This window comes from Heloderma suspectum, chromosome 6 (assembly GCF_057233095.1).
Source record: "Heloderma suspectum isolate Gila_16-S chromosome 6, 16-S_ref, whole genome shotgun sequence".
In the NCBI taxonomy this organism is placed as follows: Eukaryota; Metazoa; Chordata; class Lepidosauria; order Squamata; family Helodermatidae; genus Heloderma; species Heloderma suspectum.
Genome location: NC_139463.1, coordinates 73,961,591 through 73,986,718, shown reverse-complemented (window position 1 = coordinate 73,986,718; position 25,128 = coordinate 73,961,591). Strand labels below are relative to the sequence as shown.

Sequence of the window (25,128 nt, the reverse complement as noted above, 5' to 3'; positions counted from 1 at the left end):
ATTAGTCTTCAGGACAACAGCTTGGAACAATTGTGAATGTGTGTGTGTGTGTGTGTGCGGTGTGCGCGCACGCGCGCGCGCACTACAGCTCCCATCCTGTGGGTATCCTTTTAATAGGGTTCCACACCAGTATTAAGTTGTCAAGGGGGCTGTTCTTGTGGAAGGGAATTGGGACTTGTCTTTTTTTTTCCAAACCAGCCCCCATCCCATGACATTGGAAGATGCCCCCATAAGTGGGGAATATCTGTAGTTTGTTTTCTGTTTCGTTTTTTCTCCTCCTGCTTTTTTCTCCTGCTTTCCGTCTCTCTTTCTCTGTTTATCTCACTCTGGATACAATTTTCAGTTGAGTATTTTGTAACATGTTCCAATGTTTGTCCTTGTGTAAATAAAATTGTTTCTGGCAATATTTTGTGGTAGAATCAATGTGTGGAGCCTTTTGGCTTTCCTTTGTAAGTCTTGTCTCGCACTTTCCAAACTAGCGGAGCCGGGGAGGGAATGGGTGTGGTGTGTCTCAAATTCAGGGCCTTAGGAATGTAGGAAATTGAAGGCTGCCTTATACCTGGGTAGACCATTGATCCATCTGGCTTGGGATTGTGTACTACATTGACTGACAGTGACTCCCCAGGGTTTCAGGAAGGTGCCTTTCCAAGGCCTACCTGGAAATGCCATTTTATATGCGGGCCTTCTGCACACAAAACACGTGCTCTGTCATGTGCTGGCTCTAAGCCAAGGGTGTTGGACCGCTTTCAGCTTGACAGCCAAATCCCACCCCAGAGAACCTCTCAAGGGCTGCATCCCATTGGTGGACAGGAGCAAAGGCATAAGGGGGCTCTGCCCAACCCCCAAAATTCCAGTATATTTTAGCTTATAGCTCTTATGGCCAGTAACTAAGCCTTAGGAAAGTCACATTGACCTTTTAGAATTGAATAAACACTGCACAAAAGGGGGACAACATGAAAAAAAAATGAGACAAGTAAAACAGAAGGCTCACAAAATAGTGGGACAAGTCACAAAATGTTGCTCTGTAGAGTGCCCTTGATCAGGCTACTAGCCAGACAGCAACCCATACCCTCTTCCAAGATCCTCCCATTCCTTTCCCCTGGCTTTCTGCCCACCCCTCTTAACGTTCTGTGTCTTCTAAGTACGCTCAGTCCTCACTGTGTGCGCGTGCGTGCACACACACTTTTCTGCAAACCGTGGGAATATTCCAGTCCTGCAGACACCAACCTCTTGCATGTGGATGGCAGTTTTGGTATATAAGAAACCACACTTGGAGAATCAGTTCACATTTAATATGTAAGAGTGTTGTGGTGAACACATGGTAGGGTGGCCAGGTGACCTCTTTTAGAGAGGGCAGTCCTCCATTTCAAGGGATGCCAGAGGACTGCTCTATTTTGAAGGTGTCCTCTGTTTGAAGGGCTGTCCTGTTTAAAGATAAAGACTCATCAGAAGAGCTTAGCCTTGAGGTTGCCCACCAACAGCATCTGGACAGCAGACTGAGAAAGGCTCACATTTCAGTTTTCCTTACTATGGTGAGATGTACTGTATTTCTATTTAAATTATAATTTCTAAATTTGCATCTATATATATATAAATTAGCATATGCACATTTTATGCAAATCTCTCTCCTCTTTTCTGGTGATGCATATCCTCTTTTGGTGATTCACAGGCAGCCACCCTATCAGATAGGTAAAATGGCTACAGGCATGTGCCTGCATGTGAGGAAGAGCTTCTAAAGATTACGAACAAAGCTCACAAAATTGTACAGGTTTGTCACTGGCTGCCTAGCCACAAGCCTTGCACAAATCATGTTTTTCACCATTCTCACGACTAAATGCAGGAGGGAAGGAGTAGGGGGGAATTCAATGTTAGAATGCTGGGGAAATTTCCTTACAAGAGAAACTTTTTCTTGAAAAAAGTCATCTAGATCCTGCACTCGGTGTGCAAAAAAAAAAATGACAAGCCTCTCCAATTCTATTCCTCTCTGCGTCTTAAGCATGTGTTGAAAGGGATTGGTTTGAGACCAACAAATGATGCGACATGTTGCAGACACAAACTTGATTTTCACAATTTATTCTGATAACAATATTTAAGTTATTACCAAGCAAAAGTTTAGGAAAGACTGGAAGAAGCAAAAAGGGGACCCTCAGGCAGTGTTCCTCATTCACTTTGCCTGGGGGTTGGGGGCTGGCCTGCCTCAGAGATCCAGCAAACCAATGCAGTTAGCATTCCCAGAACCATCTACTTCACTGAATCACCAATCTATGTGCTCATGGGGTTTGTGGGCTATTGCACATACAAACAGTGGACATTTACAAACAGGTGTAATTTTTATTTTTTAAGACACACACTCAAGATCATTAACAAACATGGTGACCAGCACAGAAGGAGGCAGAGGCTTAGGCGGCCAGCCTGAGAAGGCTGTACCAGTCTGCTTTGGAGCACAAAGTACTTCCCGAGGAACAGAGCGGTAGATGTAAAACAATGGAGAAGTGGTCAAGTACATATGGAGACGGGGACTCTTCAAGCTCACTCCCTTCAGCTCATGCTCATCAGCACTTTTCATGTGTCCTGTTAACTACTGGGCCCTCTTCCTCTTCAGTAGCATCAGAAAATTGGGGAAGGGAGACATCCACACATGGGGAAGATGGTTCAAGCACCCTCCAAAAGCAAGGATGCTGCCACAAACTGGGATGTTTGCCAGCACCTACTTTATCTCTAGGAGTGAAGCTCTCTGAAGAAGGGGCATGTGGGGGTGAAAATATCTGGAACTGTTAGACCTCAGGTTCCTTACAACCCAACAAACTTTTCAACTTTTGGGGAAGTTTAATCTCCCAGTCCCAATTCTGTTTATAGCACCTTGGTTGTGGCAGTTTTGCCTGTCCTGTGCCTTCGTCCATTGGGCAGGGTGGGCAAGTGGCATGCTATTGTGAAGGGAATCGGAGATAACGGCGGGGATTCCTCCCCCTGCCTCCTCCACATGCCTCTGGTAGCCTCCAAGGGGCAGGAATTTGGGAAGGCATGGGAGGGGCCTATGGAGGGAGTCCAAGCCTCCGCAGGCCAGATGGGGAACCTCTGTGGGCCAGATGAGGCCCATAAGCCCAAGGTTCCTCATCCCGTTTACCAGAAGTCCCACTGATTTCGGTGGAACTTAAACTTCCATGTCTATTTGCTTGCAGCTTTGGGGTGTGTTTGCACCATCTTTCCCCCCTGAATTCATGTTAGAAAGGGCCGGTACAGCCATATCAAATATTGGGTGGTGTCAAAATGCCCAATTCCATCAAAAATGTTTTGTTTTTAAATGGCCTCTCCGCTCTGGAATGCTTCACACCACGATTGAACAGCCGCTATCGGGTCTGTTGGCTACGCAAAGCTCCCTTTCAACAGATCTACTCCTAAGCAAGCATCCCAGGCTGTTTACTCATGAGCATATTTGTGGGTGGCCACTTGAATCTGAACCGTCCCCAGCAAAGTGGGAAAACTGGACGCCTCCACGTTTGAAGCAAGCACCCTTCAACAGGGCTTGGAACCTCTTCCTCGGGAGACTCTTCTCAGGCAGGGGGGCTGCTTACTCATGTGTGGAGCCCCTGGGCTGGAGGACTGCCGCTTCAAACCACAAGCTGGATGCCTTCTCTGCCAGCAGTTCTGCACCCAGGGGAGTGCTCCAGTGATAGGGCAGGGCAGAAGAGTAGCCTGGGGAAGACCCTGTCCTAAGAGTGAACCCACCACTTGTTCTCTGCTGCCTCTACAGGACTAGATCTATTCCTGCATTCCCTGCAGAGAGCAGGAGATTGGACCTGATGGCCTACAAGGCCCCCTTCCAACTCTGATTCATGATCTAAACTAGTGGGCTTAACTCGTGCATCATTCTTGCATGCACCTGCTGTGCAGGTAAGAACTTGCTATGGTACAGCAGTCATGTTAGCTACACGCATGGGCATCCACTCACACTGAAAAGTTAGGAAATTTGGGCCAAACCTGGCTCCAGGAGGTAGCAGAACGTTCTGGCAAGCAGTGGTGTAGCAAAGGCAGGGCTCACAGGGACACAGCCCCAGCACTTTTTCATTAGCAGGGACTCTGATGTCATCTGGCACCCCGCCGCTCAGAATCCCCTGTTCCCTCTGAGCTTAGCTGCGATCCTCACTGTAGCTGTGTGTGTGTGTGTGGGGGAATGAATTTTCCAACCAACAATATATCGTTCCGTGTTGGAATGCAAAGTCTTTGGGATGACGTGGTCTGGAATGGGCAATGAAGACCTAGTCGCTTTACCAAAGACGTGCTCCTGGTGGAGATGAAAAGTCCTAGAAATGGTTTGTGGATCTGGATTGACACAGCTGCTTGAAATTTTTGGACTGCCCTTGGGGTTGTCACAGTGAGCTCCTGCATTTCCAAATTCACCACTACACCACTCTGTGCGCGTGCGTGCAGTTCAATGCAGCTGGGTGTGTGGACATTTCTGTTGGAGGGGGAGGGGGGAGATATAATGAAGGAGCTAAAGGAAGGCTAATGAGTAATGTTGAGGCGCTAAGGGAGTGTGCAAGGGGGCTGCTTAAATTAGAAGAGATCTGTCTGTGAGGGCTGAGTTGAGTGGGTGAAGCTTCCATCGAGTGTTTTATTTTGAAAACCTAAAATGTTTGTGTGTGAGTGAGTGAAAAAGATTTTGACACCCCTGCATTTTTTCTCAGATGTCCAATTTAAATATGCCTGCCTTACTCTCAGCTGCACTGTCTTTGGATCCCAGTTGAAGGCTGTATATCTTACAAGGCTGTATGCTCTTAGAAGGGTGCATGGCTGTGAGGATGCGTGGCTGTGACTGTCACGAAGGGACCCGCACTTCTGAATTTGCCACTACAGTACTGCTGGCAAGAGGAGGGACAAGGAGGGATTGCTCATCTCTGGTCCTCCCAATAAGGAGCCAGCTCACTGGTGCTGACGCAATTAGTGGCAGTGGCACCTTTGGAAGAACTGGGAGCTAGCAAGAGCATGTGGTCCAGGGACATTTATGGAGCAAGGAGGAAGAGTATAGGAGCAGTCCCAGGCAGCACGTCTTGGCTTGCTGTTTTGGATGTGGGGCTGACAAAGAGCAACAGAGACATGCCTCTTGCAGAGACATTTCCAGTTACGCTGCTCAACATGGGCAGACAGGAAATGAGGCTGCCTTTTCAATACAGTACCTATTTTATGCAAGCACATCAACGTACGTACAGGAACAATGGGAATTTGAACCAAAGCTGATGGCAGCAGTAGAGCTAGCGAGAGCGCTGTAGGGACATAGAAAGCTGCTGTATACCAGGTCAGGCCCTTAGTCCATCAAGTCCAGTACTGTCGATACTGACTGGCAGCAGCTCTCCAGGGTTTTAGACAGGAGCGTTTCCCAGTCCCACCTGGAGATGCCAGGGATCGAACCGGGAACTTTCTGCGTGCAAAGCAGGTGCTCTGCCACTGAGCTATGGCCCCTGAGTTTTGATGAATCAGTGTTTTTTTCTGGTAGGCTGTTTATGGGTTGGGTGGGAAGCAGAAGTGTTGCTACCCCTGGACCCATGGGGCCCGGATCTATTTGCCAGAGTCCTAAGTGTCCATGGGTCCCAACGGAAGGTGGGCTTTTTCTCAGCTTAATTGCCATGCGGGGGACAATTTTGAAGGGGGACTGCAGCTGGGGAGGGAAGGGTGAAGCCTCCTCCCTGCCTCCAGCAATGCCCCCTCCCCACCAACCGCCCTGCCTGCATGGCAATTAAGCTTAGGGAAAAAACCCTTCTGTTGGAAAGACTTGGCCCTGATTGGTTTTAAAGGCCTAGCCAGGCCTCCGGCGGGAGAAGAGATCATCCAGCACCTCCTCTGGCCTCACAGATCAGCTCCATCAGACCTAACTAAGCCACATGATCGTTGAACTTGCCCCCAAGTCCCTCCCGTGACAGCAATTCCACGGTGTCACCAAGCAATCTGTTCCAGCATCCCTCACTCCTTCCGTCACAGAGATCTTCTCAAAATCTTTTGGGTTACAGTTTTGAGACCTGAATACAAGTCGTAACCCCCATGTGTATGCATGAGAAACATGCTGCTATTCGTTGAGCTCATCAGCCCCCTCTGGCTGCCATCTGAGAGAGGTGGGGATGTTGCGTCCATCCCCCCAAGGACCCCCCACTTGAGAGGTCCTTGGTGGCAACCCATGTTTGAGGGCAGAGGTCTGCTGATGCCACACATAGCTCCACCTGTAACCATCTGGAAATGGTTTAACTGGGTGACACGATTACTGCCAAATCGAAACCCCAAAGCCTGCAAAATGAAACCCCAAAACTCTGTAGTTTAGCCACAAACTGAAGTTAAGTGGTGCCAATTATGGCCACAGTTTTGCTGATTAATAGACGTTTGGTGGCCGCCAGACAGGCCAAGGTTTCAGTTGTCTGCAAAAAGCAGAAATGCGTGTGTGTGTGTGTGTGCGCGCGCGCGTGTGTGTGTGTGTATGTGTGTGTGGGCAATAAGGATTCAAGGGATGGGGGAAATATGTGGTAAGGATGATGGGTGGATTTTTGGTACAGCTGGTTAGACCCGAAGAGGAAATGCGCCAGCCTGACTGAAGGAACTAGCGTTCCTTTTTGAGGCAAAATATAGAATGTCCTCTGATGGATAAATCTACTGCATGTCAAAGGCGGGGGGGGGGAGGCCCCAGTGGAAAGGCTGGTGGCGTCTGTGGGGTTCCCTGCCTATGGGGCTTCTCAAAAACATGTAGTCCCTCCTGCTAGCTACTCTTTGTGGGGCGGCGGCGCCCTGGAGGTCACAGCACAAACCACTTTGGGGAGCAGCGCGACCACCACCCACGGGAACGTGGAGTACTTCACAAAGGTCAGCCCATACCAGAGAGCCACGTCCTGCGGTTGCGCCACGTCGCTCAGGAGGCGCAGGATGACGAGGGCCAGGATGGTGCACCACGCCCTGGAAGACCAGCCGAGCCTCTCGCCTCCGCGCTGGGAGTAGTAGGAGGAGCGGAAGGCCAGTCCCAGCCCGAGGGCAGTGGCTGTGTCACGGCACAGGGAGGAAAAGGGACGCGTCTCCATGCGGATCCACTCGGGTTTGGCGCACCACTTGGTGGCAAGGTTCATCGACCTGGAGAGGAGCGACAAAGAGAAGCATGGGAACCTTAGTGCCAGCTTGCGTGAGGAAAGAGTCAGAAACTGAGGTGGAACTAAGAGACCTCCTTCCACTTCTGAGGCCAGAAAACGTAGGAGAGCAGCGGGTGATGCCACCTGGATATTGTCAGACCTGCGAGCCCTCCCGCTGTGCAAGCACCAGGCAGAGACCCCGTCTTCACGTCAATAGTCCTTCAGTATGCTAACAGCTGGTCTTTCAGGCAGTACAGACTCAATATTTGCCCAGGCCTAACTAGCTAATCCTGAGTTCTCTAGCAGAGAAAGACTTCAGTGGAGTGAGAGAGCTGCTGCTAAACTAACATTAGGTGACCCGCACAGAAGTCGAAGGGCTTCCTCAGGCCCTCCCTCCGTTGACTCCGGTGAGGGGCTAATCTGGCAGAGCAAGAAAACAGAAGGAGGTGAGCATCCAAAGTAGATCACAAAGAAGAGAAACGGGTTCTCAGGATGCAAAAATGAATTTATTGTGGGAAGCCCAGCGCGTTCCGGCCATTTCCCTAGTTTCAGACCTTCTTCGGGGGGGTAAAGAAAAAAGTCTGCAGAATTTTTTCAGCAAAAGATGGTCTCCTGTGTCAATCTACTGAACTCATCGTGAGTTCTCTAACAGAGAAAGCCTTCAGTGGAGTAAGAGAGTTGCTGCTAACTAACATTAGGCGACCTACACAGAAGTCAAAGTGCTTCCTCAGGCCCTCCCTCAGGGAGGGTCCTCCCTCTGTTGACCCCGGTGAGGGGCTAATCTGGCAGAGTGTCCCAGTTCCCTCATAAGCTCTGCCCTCTTCGACCGACGGCACCAGGTCTCGTCCCTCCCCCTCTGCGAGTTGCTGCTTTCCCACAGAAGGGAGAAGTGGTATCTGTGCCTGGCCCAACTGGTTATCCTGCACTTGGGAAGATTCTCCCCTGACTCCTGGAGTCTCCTGGGGAATTTCCCCACCTGCCCGCGCTCTGAGCCAGCTCTTCTCCTAACTCCGCCTCTGACTCTGATTCAGAATCTTCAGACTCCACAGGGAGCCTGGGCCCAATCCTGACAGAGATCACGTTGGGTTAGATGCAAATTTACTCAGAGCAGACCCAAATCGGTGGGGCAAGTCAGCCACAACTAGCTTAAATCCTACTGGGGTGTTGCTAGGCCTCGGCCCATGGTACCCCAGCCCAAATCTTATTTCCCAGGGCCCTGGATCTCTTCCGCAGAACCCTAAGGGTCCATGGGTGCCAATGGAAAGTTTTTTTTCTTGCAGCTTAATTAACATGGCAGGGGAGAATTTTCAAGGGGGATTGCAGCTGGCTAGAGAAGGTTAAGCCTCCTTCCCACATACTGCAACACACACACCCCAACCTGCAGGGCAATTAAGCTTAGAAAAAAATCTTTCCATTGGTGCAAACGGGAGGCGTTTCCTAAGCTTAGCTCCTGTGCTGGAGATGGGGGGGGGGGAGGGATTTGCAGGGTGTCATGGTTCCACTTATGACCTGGAGCAACTCCTTAAGGATCTCTTGCCTCCTCAAGGGTCCCACCCTCCTTCTTCTAAACTTCCCCTTCCCAGTAATGTGGGGTTTAGGTTGTAGATGTGGGGTGTCTGACACTCTAAACACAGGGTTCAACCACAACAGTTTACTGGTAAATTTAAAGCAAGGAATCACAACTCAAGGTATTTATACAATAGAGCTGAGTGATGCAAAAGGCATTAAAAGAAAATAAAAGTTGCAAAATGCAGGTTCCTTTACCCTAGCTGTCCTTAGACTTTTCTAGGCTGCTCCTTCCTGCTCACTCTTCCAACTCTGCTCTCACTTCAGGCTCTGGCTGTCTCTGCTCTTACTGGCTCTCTTGCTCTCTTTATATACCTTCCTCCCTCCTGAAAGTACTGCTTCAAACCTGAAGAAATGAAACTTAAGTGAAGAAATTAAACTGACACTTAACCAGAGAAATGAAACTACTCCTTTCAGGGTTACCCACTCCCAACAGAAAACTCCAGGCCTCTAAGCATGACCCTTTTTTCCATTCACCTCTGTAGGCCTCAAAACTTCACACAGGGGAATCACACTTGGGTAAACCCTCCCTCCCCTGTGCACTTTGACCCCCAAATCCCCCCTCTGCATGGCAATTAAGCTTAGAAAATAACTTTCCATTAATGCCAATGGAAAGATTGGGCCTCAAATCTTTTAAGTGCCTAGCAATGCCCCTGAGTCTCATTGATTTCAATGGCTCTGCCCAAAGTATGACTGAATCTGGACCAACCCATATTTTTCCTTTTGAGAAGTCAACATTGGAGTGAATATTGTCTTTGTCTTGTGAATATCCCTTACATTTGGGGGAAGATTTTTCGAAGATACGACAGGGAGCTGTATGGGGGCATTTAGAAGACCAGTGACATGATAAAAAAATCCACTCTGCTAGCCTTGCTTCTATTGCTAATAGTATGTGGGCTGTCTGCCTGCATGGCTCCCACACCTAAAATACAATGAGCAGAAAGATTGGCCTGGGCCGAAAGAGTTCAGAATGTGGATGTCAGAACTAAGATCAGCCTTCTACAACATGATGCCCTCCAGATATGTTGGACTCTCAGCATAACTGACTGGGGATGCTGGGAGGCGTAGTCCAACACATCTAGAGTGCATTGTGTTTGGGGAGGCTGATCTTAGTTGCACATCATAGCATCATCCCCTGATAAATGCGATGAGCGGAAATGCGAAGTGCGAAACATTGGCTTGGGCCAAAAGGGTGTAGAATGTGGATGTCAGAACTACAATCGGCATCCCCGAACACGATGCCTCCAGATGTGTTGGACTCTCAGCACAGCTGACTGGGGATGCTGGGAGGTGTAGTCCAACACATCTGGAGGGCATCAGGTTGGGGGAGGTTGATCTTAGATGCACACTGTAACATCACTGCATGAAAAATACACCCATGTAGATGCCTCCACACCCAATCCCTCTCCCCGTCGAAGGTACTCACCAACCAAGATCTACGCCTAGTGCAACCAATGCCCAATATGTCATCAGGGTGCTTAACAAGAGGGACACGGAAGACCACAGGTAGAAGCAGAGTCCCCTCTCCAGTGGGACATGGGATTCCAGCAGCCAGCCCAGGCTGATCCCTAGTGGAGATATCAGCAAAGGAGAAAAATGAGATGGGGGGTGGGCGGCTGCCCCACAATGCGCTACCTCTCTGGTGTTCTTCTCATTGTCTGTGCTACAAGGTCTCCATGCTGGCAGTTCGAGCACAGGAAATGCGGCATCCCTGCAACAAAACTTTCCACCAGCTCTCTGGGGAAGAGAGGGGGAAAATGAGGAGGAAGAGATGCTGCGGCTGCTGATGGAAGGTGGCAGGCCCCTGGGCATGATGCCAACAGTCCCCCCAAACCTGGGACCCGCTGCGAGCTGGTTCTGATATATGGGGGAGTCTCAGGTTGGGGCTGGACCTGCTGGCTGTCCCATTCCTTTCAGCACCTGGGGCTCCATAGGAGGTGGAAAGGGGGGTTTTGTCTTGTGCTTGTCTATGGTACTCTCCGTTGTACTGGAATTGCCAGAGATCTCTGCTAGAGCAGTACCTGACGGAACAGTACCTGATGGAATGCCTCTCCCAGCATGAACTGATCCGTACACTATGCTCTGCATCTAAGGCCCTCCTCCGGGAACCTCCTCCAAGGGAGGCTCGGAGGGTGGCAACAAGGGAGAGGGCTTCGTGGTGGTGGCTCCCCAGTTGCAGAATAATCTCCCCGATGAGGCCCGCCTAGCGCCGACATTGTCATCTTTTCGGCGACAGGTTAAAGCTGCCCTCTTCTCTCAGGCATCTAGCAGCCTATAGCGAGACTCTTGATTGGCTCTGGCTGACTGTTTTAAATTGTTTTAGATATGTGTTGTTGTTGTGTGTGTTATTTGTTCTATGTCACTACGTGAACGGTTTTATATTTCATATAATGTATTTTAATGGTTTTTAATTTTTGTGAACCACCCAGAGAGCTTCGGCTAGGGGGCAGTATAGAAATATAATGAATGAATGACTGACTGACTGACTGACTGAATGAATGAATGAGAGCAGCCCTTGGTGGAACTACATCTCCCATGGCTCCCAGGCTGTGCTGTTACCCAGGATTCAAGGCGATAGAGCAATGGAGAAAGATGGAGAGAAAGAAAAAAACCCACCCTCTCACCTTTCACTTCTTCCAGTCCTCATGTCACTGCCAGTTAAAGGGAAGAAGGAGGGTGTTTTTAGGACACAGGAGGGGAACGTAGGGGGTCCTTTTGATCCGAGCTGGAGAAGAATGTTCAGGGCTGGAAAAGCCCACCTCTCGTTTCAGATGGGTTTTTACCAGCCCCTGAAGTTCATTTCTGAGCCTGGCTCAGGAGAACATTGCCAGCATCTCTAATCCTAGCCCGGAACATACCACGGGAACATTTCCCTACGCCAGACACGGCCTTCCTGTAACGGACGACGGGATCCCAGAGAACAGACACACAGACAGTACAGACAGGTGCCGAAAACCACGACGGGCTCACCTGCCACGATGCCCCCGAGGACTTGGTGGGGGAAATGAGCGAGGATGAAGATGCGCGACAGACCCACAGCCAGCAGGAGCAGGAGATATGCATTCAGGGGTGCTGCCTTTGCGATCCAGCTGTAGAGGGCAAAAGGCGGGGGGAGAGAAATGGCCGGGGAGGTCAGTCAGCAGGAGGAAGGGCCGAGTGAACGGGCCTGCTCTGCCCACAGAGAGAGCTTATCAGCCAAGTCCGGCGGGCCTACCAGGGCTCACTCCTAGAACCTGTGTATTCAACACATCCCTGGAAGGTGACAAGTAATAATTATGAACAGGGTGCTCTCTAGCACAGGGGTGGGCAGAAAGTAGATCTCTAGAAGTTTTAGACTTCAACTCCCAGCATTCTTGACCATTGGCCGTGCTGGCAGGGGCTTCTGGGGGTTGAAATCCAAAACATCTGGCGATCAACCTTCTACCCACATCTGCTGTAATGGATCCCTCCACACAAGTTTGCCCCCTATGTCTACCAAACCCACCCACAGCAGGAGAAAGGATAAAACTGGGGAGGGCGAGCAATTCACGTTTCCACTGCAGAGACCAATGCAGCTATTCTGCAGAATTGGGACTGGGGAGGACTACCCCTAGCACAAGGCTGAAACAGTCCGTAAAACAGCCAGTGTTGTCTTGAGTGGTGAAAAGGGGAGACCCTAGATTGGACTCGCAAGCAGGGAAATTGTAGCCAGGGATGTTATGGGTTGGTCCGGATATACTGAGTTGGATCCAGACTGTGAGTGCAGTCCTGCAGTCCCTGGGTGGTCATCCCAGGGCCCATAGGATAATGCGGGCCTCTTCCTCCGCAGGCAGAGAGGGATGTTTCCTTGCAGAGAGGGAAATATGCTCCTTGATCGGTGGTGGAAAGTTCTGCCAGCAGTGGTGCTCTGTGGGTGGGAAACGCAAAATGGGGGCAGATCAGGGGCGGCTTTCGATCTGCCTGCTCCAAAGCCCCCTCATTCTCCAGACATACCTACAGAACTAGGCTGGGGGAGACTCCGCCAGCCCTGGAACCAATGGTGAGAAAACAGGGGAGAAGGAAAAACCACCCGCCACACACACACCTTCCACCTTGGCTGGCTGGGGATGCCTCACTTAAAAGCCATTTTTAAAACTGGGGGTGGGGCAGGTTGAAATCCTGACTCAGTTAAGAAGTCATTCTCCTGCTAGCCTACCTCACAGGGCTGTTGTGAGGAGGGTGGGGAACCGTGGACAGCGCCTTGAGCTCCGCAGCGGAAAGGTGGGATATAAATGTAATGAATCAGCTTTCTATAACCTGGCAGCCTTACAGTGTTTGAATTTCGGCCCCCCACCCCACCCCCAGCATGGCCAATGGTCAGGAATGCTGGGAGTTGTAGTCCCAAACCCCTGGAGGGCACCAGGTTGGGGAAAACTGTAATAAATAAAAATGGGGACAAAAGAGAATTGTAAAACAGAGAGGAAGGAGAACTGGGAACATGAAATGCCTTGACCTGGAGATGCACCTTTTGGTGTGCTGGGATATCTGGGCAGTCAGAGTGTTCACGACTGGCCACAGGGCTGCACCGGTGATCATGCAGTGGCCGGAAGGACTGCCTGCAAGGAAGAGGACACAAGGTGAGATTTCCCTGTGCTCTTTTATCGGCATCCTTGGGCGAAGAAGGTCCCATCTCACAGCAGAGAGCCCAGATTACAGGGCCTTTTGGTCTCGGCCTCGGTGGCAGGCTCTCCCCCACTGGAGGCGTTCAAGACAAGGCTGGACAGCCATCTGTCAGGGATGCTTTGACCTGGATTCCTGCATTGAGCAGGGGGTTGGACTCGATGGCCTTGTAGGCCCCTTCCAACCGTACTATTCTATGATCCAATGAACTCTGGAGCCCTGTGATTCATTTCTTAATGAATGATTGTTTATCTATACCCCCTTTTTGGTGCCAACCAAGGCGCTTTAACAACGATTTCAGAAAATAAAACCCATAATCAAATAAAAACATAGTCAAACATTCAAAACAACTTTAAAAGCCATAACAATCATTTTAACAGCTATGCTAAAAAGAGTTGTGTCTTGACCCCATTCCATACCGTAGGAGCAACCAAGTTTGGGAGAAAGCCTGTTCTTTGTTCGCCCAACAAGCAGCCCCTGCAAGCCAGGATGTTTTCCATAGGGCCTCTCCTGCCAATCTTAATAACCAAGCAGGTTCGTACTGAGACAGACAGTCCCTCAGATAGCCAGGCCATAAGCTATGTAGAGCTTTAAAGGTCAAATCAATACCTTGAACTGAGCCCAGAAAACAAGCACTGCACATCTTTCAGTATCGGGGTGATGTGATCACAATACCATGCACCAGTTAGCAGCCAAGCTGCCGCATTTTGCCCCACTGGAAGCTTCCGGACACTCTTCAAGGGCAGCCCCATGTAAAGTGCATTGCGATATAGCTTAGCCGTGATGTAACCAAGGCATGGATAACTGTTGCCAGATCAGACTGACTTAGGAACGGCCAGAGCAGGCGCAGCAGACATAGTTGCACAAATGCGCTCCTTACCAACACTGCCACCTGAAGATCCAGTGAACACCAGGCCTGCTTCTAGATTCAAATCACACTTTGGCTGTACAGTACTGAGTGGACAAGTCAAACATCCCCTTTCCAGAAACACCATCCACCACTGGCAGATTTGCCCTACCAGCTGGCAAAAACCTGCTCCGTTAGGCCGTGTGTGTGCAGTGGGGGAAGAGTTTTAACAGCCCACATCCATTGGGGAACTCCTTAATAAAGGCCTTGCCTTCCCAAACCTGTGAGTTTTGATGTTAGGGGCCAAAATGGCCGCCAAATTTTAATCAACACATTGGTGACACCAAATCAGTACTTGCATTACAGGGGCCCCTGGAGAGCTTGACCCTGTTGCTTTTTGTAATGGCCTCATCCTAGCTTGTGTTTTAGAAGTTTACAAGGAGGGCCATGATTTGGCTAAAATCTGGGGCAGGAGAATGCAGATTGTGGATTTCTTTAAGGCCCCCCCCCACACACACTTTTTCTCCACACAAATCTGAGTTCTCCTGACTACAGATTCATACTGATGTGGAACAACAGTGGAAGTGGGGGTGAACTCCTCCAGGATCTCGCAGGAGAGGTCTTGGCGGGCAGAAGAACACTAAAGTAGTTTTCTCTTCTGGCGCCACAAAAAGACGCATACTGTGAGACTACAAATTTGGAACCAGACTCAAGACACCGCCAATTTTGGCAAATGGAAAAAGCAGTATTGGCCATGCTGGCTGGGGACGATGGGATTTGGGAACCCAACACATCTGGAGGACACCAGGTTGAGGAAGGCCGTTTTAGGTTATAAGACAAGAACCCAGTTAATTTTATTTCTGTACTGTGTCTCGCATATTTTAGATGCTTTTAATGGTGCCAATGTGGGCGAGGAAGCACTTTTATTAATTTCTTGTGCAATGCTGTAGACATCTTTAAAAGGACTATTAACAAAACAGAAGCCCAGAATTGCCTTCTATAAAAGCTCCACACACACCCTGTGTCGTATCTCCTCATGCCCTTCCTCCATTTTAATCGCGTTGACTAGCAGCAGGTATGGGTCAAACTTTCACACACACAACTCATAATTGCCACAAGACATCATGATGGACACTCGCCTAGACAGCTTGAGAAAAGGTTTAGACAACTCCTTGGAGGATGTCCACCAATGGCTAACCTCAGAACCATTTATCATGTGGCGCTCTTGCCCATTATGACCGAAGAAAATAAACACAGGACACGCTCAGTAACCTTTACAAAACTTAAAAACAGCCTGGAACTGTCGGCTTGCTGACTTTTCACCACCCGTGCTGCCTCGTCAAACTGACAACAAACAGGGACAACATTTGCTTGCTTCAAGGCAGCTCTCAGATTATCTGCCAAGTACACAAATACACAGACAGGACCATTATACGTCACAGATTGAACTTCCGTACAGATGTGGAGCACAATTTTCTTTACCACAGGCCGGTATTTCATTTTGCCAGAAGTGCACGCCGATTATTTCTGCCTAACCTCCTTATATAGGGGTGCATGATTTTTTTTAAAATATTCCAATAATTGTACTTCACTCACACCACAAGGCCATAAGAATCTTCTTTCACATGGGACCCGACTGCATCTACCCTCAAGGAACTCTTTTTAGACAATGTATTTATTTATGCTCTTTTGGGGGTTCACTTATTTATTAAGGTGCAATCCTATGCATGTTTAGACAGAAAAAGCCCTACAACTCCCAGTATTCCCCAGCCAGCCAAGCTGGCTGGGAATACTGGAAGTTGTAGGACTTTTTTCTGTCTAAACATGCATAGGATTGCACCCTTAAAATAGCTAATCATCCTTGCTACTAGAGGACACAAAATGGTGCAATTAAAACAGAACAAGAAAATTAAAAAGTAGAATATACAGAAACTTGGAAGCCACAAATACTATAAAACATAAAAATGCTGAACAGGGGTAACACATAATAACATACATACATGTTTTAAGGAAGCAGCTTGGGAGACGGGGAATACTGGGAGCTGTAGGACTTTTTTTTGTCTAAACATGCATAGTGTTGCACCCTTACATTTTTATCCCATTAGTCACCTACAGAGCTCAGGGTAGCATCTTCTCCATCCCCTCCTTCCCCATTTCATCTACACAGCAACTCTGTGAGATAGATTAGGCTGAGAGATAGTGAGCGGCCCACCCAGTGGACTTCGTGGCTGAGTGAGATTTGAACCCAGGTCTCCCACGGACGACATTCTAACCACTACACCACATCGGCATTAGTTTTGCAGGCAAAAGTTCTTGCGGATATGCAGGCAGGCCCTATGCCAGCCTTCTGCAACTTGGCGCCCTCCAGATGTGTTGAACTACAACTCCCATTATCCCCAGGGAATGGGCCTGCTGGTTGGGGATGATAGGAGTTGTAGTCCAACACATCTTCAGGGTGCCAGATTGGGCAGACTGCCCTACTCTCTCTTTATATAATGTAAGGAAGGTGAGGATCTGAATACCTGTGTGTCTGGTAAGACCCACTGCATATTAACCTCCCAAATCTCATTTCTAACCTGTGATTTGGCAGTATTGGGGCTCAACTCTTCTGCAAAAAAGAAAGTAAAAAGAAAACAGAGGAGCTCTGATCATTCAGCATTTCACTCCTGTTTCCAAGCCAACCAGGGCTATGCAGTTTAACAGTTAATTGGGAGTGCTCCAATAGGAAGAATCTGAGGAGTCTAGAAGAATCCTTCAATATTTTTTTATACGGGATCACAAAAGGTCATCTAGTCTCACCCTCTGCCAATGCAGGAAACTCACTCCTACAGCATCCCTGGGAGGTGGCCATCTAGCCTTTGCTTAAAAATCTCTAACGAAGGAGAGTCCACCATTTCTGAGGCAGTCTTTTCCACTCATACCAGCAAACAGCTCATACCGTCAGGATGTCTTTCCTAACATCTAACTGAAATCCCCTTTCTTGTCATTTGGACCAGTTGGTTCAGGTCCTGCTCTCAGGAACAACAGAAATTAAATCTGTTCCACCATCTATGTGACAGCCCTTCAAATATATTTTGGAATCTCAACTTCCGCTATACAGCAGTGGAGGCTGGTGGCTCCAAAGTCAGTGGGGAGGGAAATCTGCTCCAGGTTTCAGTCAGAACTCTAAAGGAGCTATCTAAGGTGCACCTTGGATACCTCCTTTAGAGTTCTGACTGAAACCAGGAGCGGATTCACCACCCCACTGACACTGGAGTCACTAGCCTCCATTGCTATATACGGCCTGTGGCTCAGTGGCAGCGCCCCTGCTTTGCATTCAGAAGGTCCCAGGTTTGATCCCTGGCAACTCCAGGTAGGGCTGGGAAAGGGAGGCCCCTACGTGAAACGCCAGAGGGCCGCCGCCACTCAGTGTAGATGAAGCTGAGCTTGACAGACCAATGGTCTCACTCCGTATAAGGCAGCTCCCTATGTTACCTTGAATCCCCAGGTGCCCAAGACAAATGACACAGGACAGCCATCATCAGCGCTGGTTCCAGGTTGGGGGGGTACTCTCAGTGGGCCCCCTTCTTTGAGCAGGCCTGCCTCCTCCTCACCACTGTTGCTGCTGCTGCCCATTCATCTAACTTTCTCTCCGGCCTAAGATGTTTTGCTGCTGGAGGCCAGTGGCGAATGGCGCCCACCTAAGTCCACGCGCACAGTACCTGAGGCCAGCCGAGTTATTTCGGCACTGGATGCAGAAACTCCCACAAGCACCTCTCGCCCTCCCTGGCACTAAAAATACAACATTAATAAATTAAATCAGGGTTGGTAAAAATCAGTGATTTAATGTTTAAAAAATCGGATTGTTTTCATTTAAATCAGATTTTTAAAAATTTAAATAAGGTTTCAAAATTTTCTTCAAGCAATTCGTAAAAAAGGCACCTAGGTCAGAGATATCATCATGCATACTAATTCTATCAACTTCTAATTCTGTTCTATGAATATGTTAACAGCGGTTTATGGAGATGGACCTAATCAGTCCTATGTTGGTTGCTCTGCAGGTGGTGTACAGAAATGCACGCTCGCTCGCTCGCTCGCTCTGTCTGTCCATCCGTCTCTCGGCCTTGCCAGTCTCTAAGTGCATAGACAGAGAAGGTCAATCAATAGAGAATTTGGGGAGATGGAGTAGATCTGAACGAGGAGGAAGGGTCTGGATAGAAATGCAAGGGACAGGGGAGGGGAATAGACAGTGAAACCAAAAGTGAACGGAACGTATGCATACCATCCCGACTCCCGAGGAAACTTCTGCTGCATATATCCTCCGCCAGGTACCTACCTTCTAATGAAACCTATGTCTCTGAGTAAGTATTAAGGCTATACTAAACAATAATGTCCTCCTACTAAAAAATGATGATTAAATAGAATCTTCCTCGCTAGTGATTTAAACTGTGATTTAAATAATTAAAATTGAGTCCTTCAGAGAAGCAATTTAAATCATGACTTAAATCAATTCGGTTTAAATCAAATCAACGCTGAATTAAATAACTAGCCATTTGTTTCCTTTTCATGACACCCAAAATCAGCTGCAAGGAGGCTCCAGGCGTTGGTAGTTGGCCCCATTTGTGAGCTTCCAGAGACATCTGCCTGGTGGAGACAAGAGTGCCAGACGGTTACTCTTATTTCAGCTCACTGCAGCCTTTGGTTTGTCCCACAAGGATGTGAACAAGTCAGAAGACTAGGCTATCACTAGTTTGTGGAACAGACCGCAGGGATGTGTCTCCCAAATTTAGTGCTGCAGCTCAGGCATTCAAAGCCCCGAGGCTGCCCCTCTCGTTCTTAAACCACCAAGCCCAAATCAACTGAAGCGCTGAACTCCATCCTGAGTTACCCACCTGGTCCCGTTTCACAACTAGCAGGGAACTGGCGGGGAAAGACTTCTCCCTTCTTGGAAAATCCAGATTCAAACATCCACCAGAAAGGCCGTTCACCAAACAAGAACCTTGGGAAAGGGAAGGGAGAACAGTAAGCAATAACAAGGCAAGGACTGATTTGAGGCTTTCAGACTTTCTGGACCTTGAGATTTCTTTGCGATTTATTTGCTATTATTTACTGCTGACAGCTGCTCTTTACCACTGATGCTGTCATTTTTTAGTGTTTTAGATGCTGTCATTTTTAGAGTGTTTTAGATGCTGTCATTTTTAGAGTGTTTTAGATGCTGTCATTTTTTAGAATGTTTTACTATGGTCCTATATCTAATTATAGCGTGAGCTTCCCAACTATTGTTAAGGTGGGATATACATTCTTTAAAACAGGGGTGTTGAACCTCAGGCCCGGGGGCCAAATCTGGCCCTATGGCTGGCCCCACCCCTTCCCCTGGCTCCACCCCCTTCCTCCCAACCACCAACTGTTTGGTGTTTTTCCAGATTTTGTGCAGTTTTTCCCCATTCTAAAAGGCTGAAATGCCTCTGCTAAGACTTAGTTCCTGGCAGTGAGAGCTTTAAGCTAAAATATACAGGATGGGTGGGTTGGTTCTGGCCCATCCCCTTGGTCCTGCCTCTTTTACCTTTAGCTCCACTCACCACTGGAATGTGGCCCCTGAGAGCTTCTCCAAAATGAAATTCATCCCTCAGGCTGAAAGTGGTTCTGCCCCCCTGCTTTAAAACATATAACCCCTGAGGGCTGCCCTTTCCCACAGGCACACAGATACCAACCTAGAAGCAGAAGAGTGGAAGGAGTATAGCAATAGGACTTGTGTGAGTCCACTGTGTGCGTAAATGCAGGCACACACGTGTCTCTTGGCTCACCACCCCCTTTTGGCCAAAGTATTTGCGAGGCATAAATACTGACCTCGTTAAAATTGGGGCCACAGAGAAACTGAAATGAAATCAGTCTAGACTGGTGGCAGCAGTACTTGAATCCGTGCTGGGTGGCTGCCATTTTAATTTCCCACCATGCCCCTGACACAACGTTACTCCAAGGTACTGTGGGAAATTTAAATGGTGGTCACCTTTTAATAGCCCACAACACCCTGGAATGATACCACATCAGGGGCATGGTGGGAAATTAAAATCGCAGCCACCCAGCACTTATTGGAGCAGTGGTTTTAAAGTGCTGCCCAGAAGGGGCAGCCGTGGTGGGCCCTGCTGGTGCTCTAGCAAGTGCCCAAGGGTGTCGCGTGCTGGTGCTGACCCTCAGCCAACACCCTCACAACTAGCTACAGGACGCAGGGACTAATTTGACAGCCTTATTTTGGCCTCAATTCTTACACTCCGCAATCTACACACCGCTGCTCTCCCTGCCACTCCCCGCCTCCTTCCCTCAAAGTCTGTGAATTTCAGGTTTATTCCCTCAGAGCCGCAGCCTGAACATCAAAAATAGAGGGAATGAAATGAACAGAGCACAAGGCTTTCTTCTCTGCACACAGAGATAAGGAACTATATAAAGATTCCTTGGTGCAAAACTGTACTTCAGTTGTGCCTCAGCACCCAGAAGCGTGGACCTTCTTCCTGTACCACCAAGGCTGAACGTGCTACTGCTTCTGTCTGGAATCAAATCGTGTCAAGAGCTCAGATCGTAAGTGGATCTTGAGCTGAAATCCCTGCAGAGCCCCCGGCCCCATCTACCTGGTACCTGGATATCCAAACAACACTGTCCTTGTTCCTTCAGGGTGTTCCCTGATACCAGACATGCAGTGGTTGGGCCCCAAGGCCTACGCATACACAGTCCCCAAACCCAGCTCGATCCTGGAATACTGCTTTATAATGGTTGCTTCTCTCCACCCCACCCCCCTGCCCCGGCTTACCATTTAGAGACTAAGTTGAGCCATTCGGAGATTAAACCCAACCAAAGCACTTTGACTCCAACCTTCTGGTCCACCAGGAAATAAGCGAGGGGGAAATAAAGAATGAAGATGCATTTCGGGTCACCCAAGAAGGTCACCCAAAGCCAAAAGTCCTCCGACCCAGGCAGACCAGTCTGAAGCATCTCTGCAAACCGGACACCGCTGGTGTAGAAAGGATCCATGATGGTGGTGAAGCTGAAAAGGGCGTGGAGATGGGTTAAGAGGAGGTGCTTGCTGTATAATCTTACTGGACCAATGCCTTCGCAGGGCAAACGTCAAGAGGTTTTAAACCAGGTCCGCTTCTTGCACAGCGAGGAATTGGTCCATTCTCCTGGCACCATAAAAGAGCGGCTGAAAGGCCTATGTTGCAGCTCTGCTGCTGAACCTAAGCAAGTTCAATCCTATAAGCCAGGGTTAGGTAGAAGGTAGATATCTTGCCATTTTCTGATGGGCTATTTACTGGAGGGCTGGGGAACCTTTCCCAGCCTCAGGGCTGTGTTGCCTTGTGGGTAACCTTTAGGGGGCCACATGCCAGCAGTGGGCGGGACCAAAGCCCAAAGTGGGAAGGGCCAAAGTCTCTCTCTCTCTCTCACACACACACAGCATTCATTATACATCCACCCATCTACACCAGCTTTCCCCAACCTGGTGCCTTCTGGATGTGTTGGACTGCAATGCCCATTGGCCATACTAGCTGAGAATGATGGGATATGCTGTCCAATACATCCGGAGGGCACCAGGTTGGGAAACGCTGGTCTAGACATACACACTCCATCATATACTTCTCATTGTTCACACACAGTCGTTTAAATCTCTTCTCCCCTTCTCTTTCTCCCCATCCTTCTCTCTCTCTCTGTGTTCATCTATGTTCTGCACTAGCTCCATCTTCTGAACCAGCCTCAAGGGCAGCCCCAGATAGAGAGCATTACAGTAGTCCAGTCTCAAGGTTACCAATGCATGTATCACAGCGGTTAAGCTATCCCTGTCCAGGAACGGGCACAGCTGATGCTGCCTTTGCAACAACATACTGAACAACATGAACACAGGAAAGAATTTCTGCTTTGTAATGCAAGCTGAGTGGTGGGAGATTCAATACAGATAAAAGGCAGTACTTCTTCACACAGCACATAGCAACTAGGGAATTCCTTACCACAAGATAAAGTGATGGCCACCCATTTGGATGGCTTTGGACAAAGGGGATTGGACAAATTCATGGAGGAGAAGACTTATCAATGGCTCTTAGTCCTGATGGCTATATGCTACCTTCAGTACCAGAGGCAGTGAACCTATGTACACCAGTTGCTGGGGAACATGGGCAGGAGGGTGCTGATGCACTCATGTCCTGCTTGTGGGTTCCTGGTCAACAGCTGGTTGGCCACTGTGTAAACAGAATGTTGGACTGGTCTGATCCAACAGGGCTGTTACGTTGTTGTTGTTGTTGTTGCTATTATTATTATTATTATTTACATGTGACTGGAAACCATACTAATACCTTTAAAAAATTAATATGTTTATTTTATGTTGGATTGGGAGCCGGGAGATCCGGGTTCTAGTCCCCACTCGGCCATGGAAGCTCACAGGGTGACTTTGGGCCAGTCATGGACTCTCAGCCCACCCTACCTCACAGGGTTGCTGTTGTGAGGATAAAATGGAGAGGAGGAGGAGGAGAATGTAAGCCGCCTTGGGTTCCTTGCATGAGGAAAAAAGGCGGGATATAAATGCAATAAATAAAAAATAAATTTATCTAAAAGACTTTTATCCCTCCTTTCAACCCAAAGGTTTCCAAGGTGAGTAACAAGAGCAACAAAACAGCAAAAAAGCTTCTTTTTAAAACATACACACACAACTGAAGTTTAAAACAATAAAAGAAATAAGCTAGAACTAAAACAGCAAAACTGCTTCTGATACTGGAGGTAGCATATAGCCATCAGGACTAGCAGCCACTGATTAGTTCCACACCTGCTTAGTTTCAGCAATGCTGCAACATCAGGTCCTTCCAAACCATTCACTTTCCACGCCATTTGATAACAGAAGTCATACAGTGCTTTTCAGTGTCCAAAATATTTCACCAATACTGGATTGGATTCAGACTAGTCATACCTGGAGCAGACCCATTGAAACCAATGGGACTTAAGTTAGTCATGAGTTTCTTAAATCCCATAAATTGCAATGGGCCACTCTAAGTACGTCTAAGTCTGGATCTGATCCAGCAGCAGGATCCAGTAACAGTAATTATTTCCAATGGGCCTACCCTAAGTATGACTAAATCTAGATCCAACCCAGTAGTAGGATCCAGCAGCAGTTATGGATTTCAATGGGCCTACTCTAAGTAGTTGGATCCAGCAGCCGTAATGGATTTCAATGGACCTACTCTGAGTAGTTGGATCCAGCAGCAGTAATGGATTTCAATGGACCTACCCTAAGTAGTCAGATCTAGCAGCAGTACTGGATTTCATTGGACCTACCCTAAGTAGTTGGATCCAGCAGCAGTAATGGATTTCAATGGGCTACTCTAAGTGTATGGATCCAGCAGCACTAATGGATTTCAACGGGCCTACTCTGAGTAGTTGGATCCAGCAGCAGTAATGGATTTCATTGGACCTACCCTAAGTAGTTGAGCACGCTCCGGGAGAGAGCGCAGAACAGGAAGGCCTGGCGTGCTATGTCCCATGGGGTCACGAAGAGTCGGACACGACTGAACAACAAGAACCCTAAGTAGTTGGATCCAGCAGCAGTAATGGATTTCAGTGGGCCTACTCTAAGTAGCTGGATCCAGCAGCAGTAATGGATTTCAGTGGGCTACTCTAAGTAGCTGGATCCAGCAGCAGCAATGGATTTCAGTGGGCCTGCTCTAACTATGGCTGTCAGGATCCAGCCCATCATCTCCTTACAATCCCTACGACAACCCTGTAAGGTAGGCCAGCACCGTTCCCTTCAGATATTACATATGCCTGTGGGCGGAGGCAGAGCGACCGGCCGACAGCCACTAGATTCAAGCCAGGCACTTCCCGTTTCCTTCCGTCTCCTAACCGCTGAACTACACCGGCCGTCCCGGGGGCTCGGTGCAAGCCGGCCCCTGCAGGCGGCCCGCGCGGCACCGGGGCGCGACCTGCCCGCGCGCCTCCTCGCAGAGCTGCCGGTCCCGGGATTCCCGGGAAGCGGAGCGAGAGGCGACCCTCGGGCAAACCCTCCTCGCGGGCTGCGGCAGCGCGTCTGCCGGACTTCGCAACACGGCCCTTTTCCTGGCGGGCGATGCCCAGGCCGGACTCCGAAGTCAAGGCGCGCGACGTGGCGGGGGGCAGCCTCCGGCGCCTCCCGGGACGCAGCGCAGCTCGCCCGGAGAACGACGCATTGTAGTTGCGGAACGCGGGCCCGGGCCAGGCGCTGGCGGCTCCCCGCCCTCGCCCGGCTCCCTTCTGCCCCCGCTATACCTCCGAGGCCCCCCTCAGCTTCCCGTCCTCCGCCCTTTCCCCCGGCGCGTTCTTTTTCTCCGCCGCTCTTTCGCCGTCGGCCCGCGCATCCCCTTCACGCCCCCTTCCCGTTACCTGCAGTGGCTGCAGCCCGCCTGCCGGGGACATTGAATCGGGCAAGTGCGTTTCCCAGAAGTCTTAGGGGCATACGGGGAGCAGCCGGTATCCGGCTTGATTACCGCGTGGAGTAAGGGACATTCTAGCGATCTCACTTTACCCCCCTCCCCGCCCCTCCCTCCAGGCCGATCGGGTTTGCGGCGTTTAAAATCTGATTTGGGATCGCTGTAGTTTTTCCTTTCTTTTCTAGACTGCTCCATACGTCAGAAATCACGCATCATGTCATCAGACATGAAAAATGTATTTTAGGGTGCAATCCTATTGCATGTTTATGTTTATTGCATGTTTAGACAGAGAAAAGGCCTGCCACTCCCAGCATTCCCCAGCCAGACATTGTGGAACTTCTTTTGTCTAAACATGCTAGGATCGCGCCCTTAAAATGGCTGAACTTCCTTGCTACTGGAGGACATTGAAGGCGCAATCCTATGCATGTTTAGACAGAGAAAAGGCCTGCAACTCCCAGCATTCCCCAGCCAGACATTGTGGAACTTCTTTTGTCTAAACATGCTAGGATTGCGCCCTTAAAATGGCTGAACTTCCTTGCTACTGGAGGACATTGAAGGCGCAATCCTA

At 49.2% G+C, this 25,128-nt stretch overlaps 1 protein-coding gene across 9 annotated transcripts; it reads right to left on the bottom strand.

Moving 5' to 3' along the window:
- Window positions 1-1,272: 1,272 nt before the first annotated feature.
- On the bottom strand, window positions 1,273-24,562 carry G6PC3 (glucose-6-phosphatase catalytic subunit 3). 9 transcript variants are annotated; one of them, XR_014783851.1, is made up of 9 exons: window positions 24,514-24,562; window positions 20,930-21,163; window positions 19,020-19,126; window positions 17,850-17,919; window positions 13,147-13,237; window positions 11,634-11,752; window positions 10,090-10,231; window positions 6,853-7,101; window positions 1,273-1,424 (listed from the first exon to the last, which is right to left on the bottom strand). XR_014783851.1 is itself a non-coding variant. In XM_084804909.1 (8 exons), exons 2-8 carry the CDS (start codon window positions 21,148-21,150, stop codon window positions 1,367-1,369), a joined length of 999 nt encoding a protein of 332 aa, XP_084661035.1. In that variant the 5' UTR covers window positions 21,151-21,163; window positions 24,400-24,562; the 3' UTR covers window positions 1,273-1,366. The 9 variants fall into 9 exon arrangements, 7 of the variants coding, with proteins under 7 accessions (XP_084661035.1, XP_084661033.1, XP_084661034.1 ...); XR_014783852.1 differs by having other exon boundaries at window positions 1,278-1,424; window positions 24,400-24,562; XM_084804909.1 differs by lacking the exon at window positions 17,850-17,919 and having other exon boundaries at window positions 13,135-13,237; window positions 24,400-24,562.
- Between the last annotated feature and the right edge of the window lie 566 nt (window positions 24,563-25,128).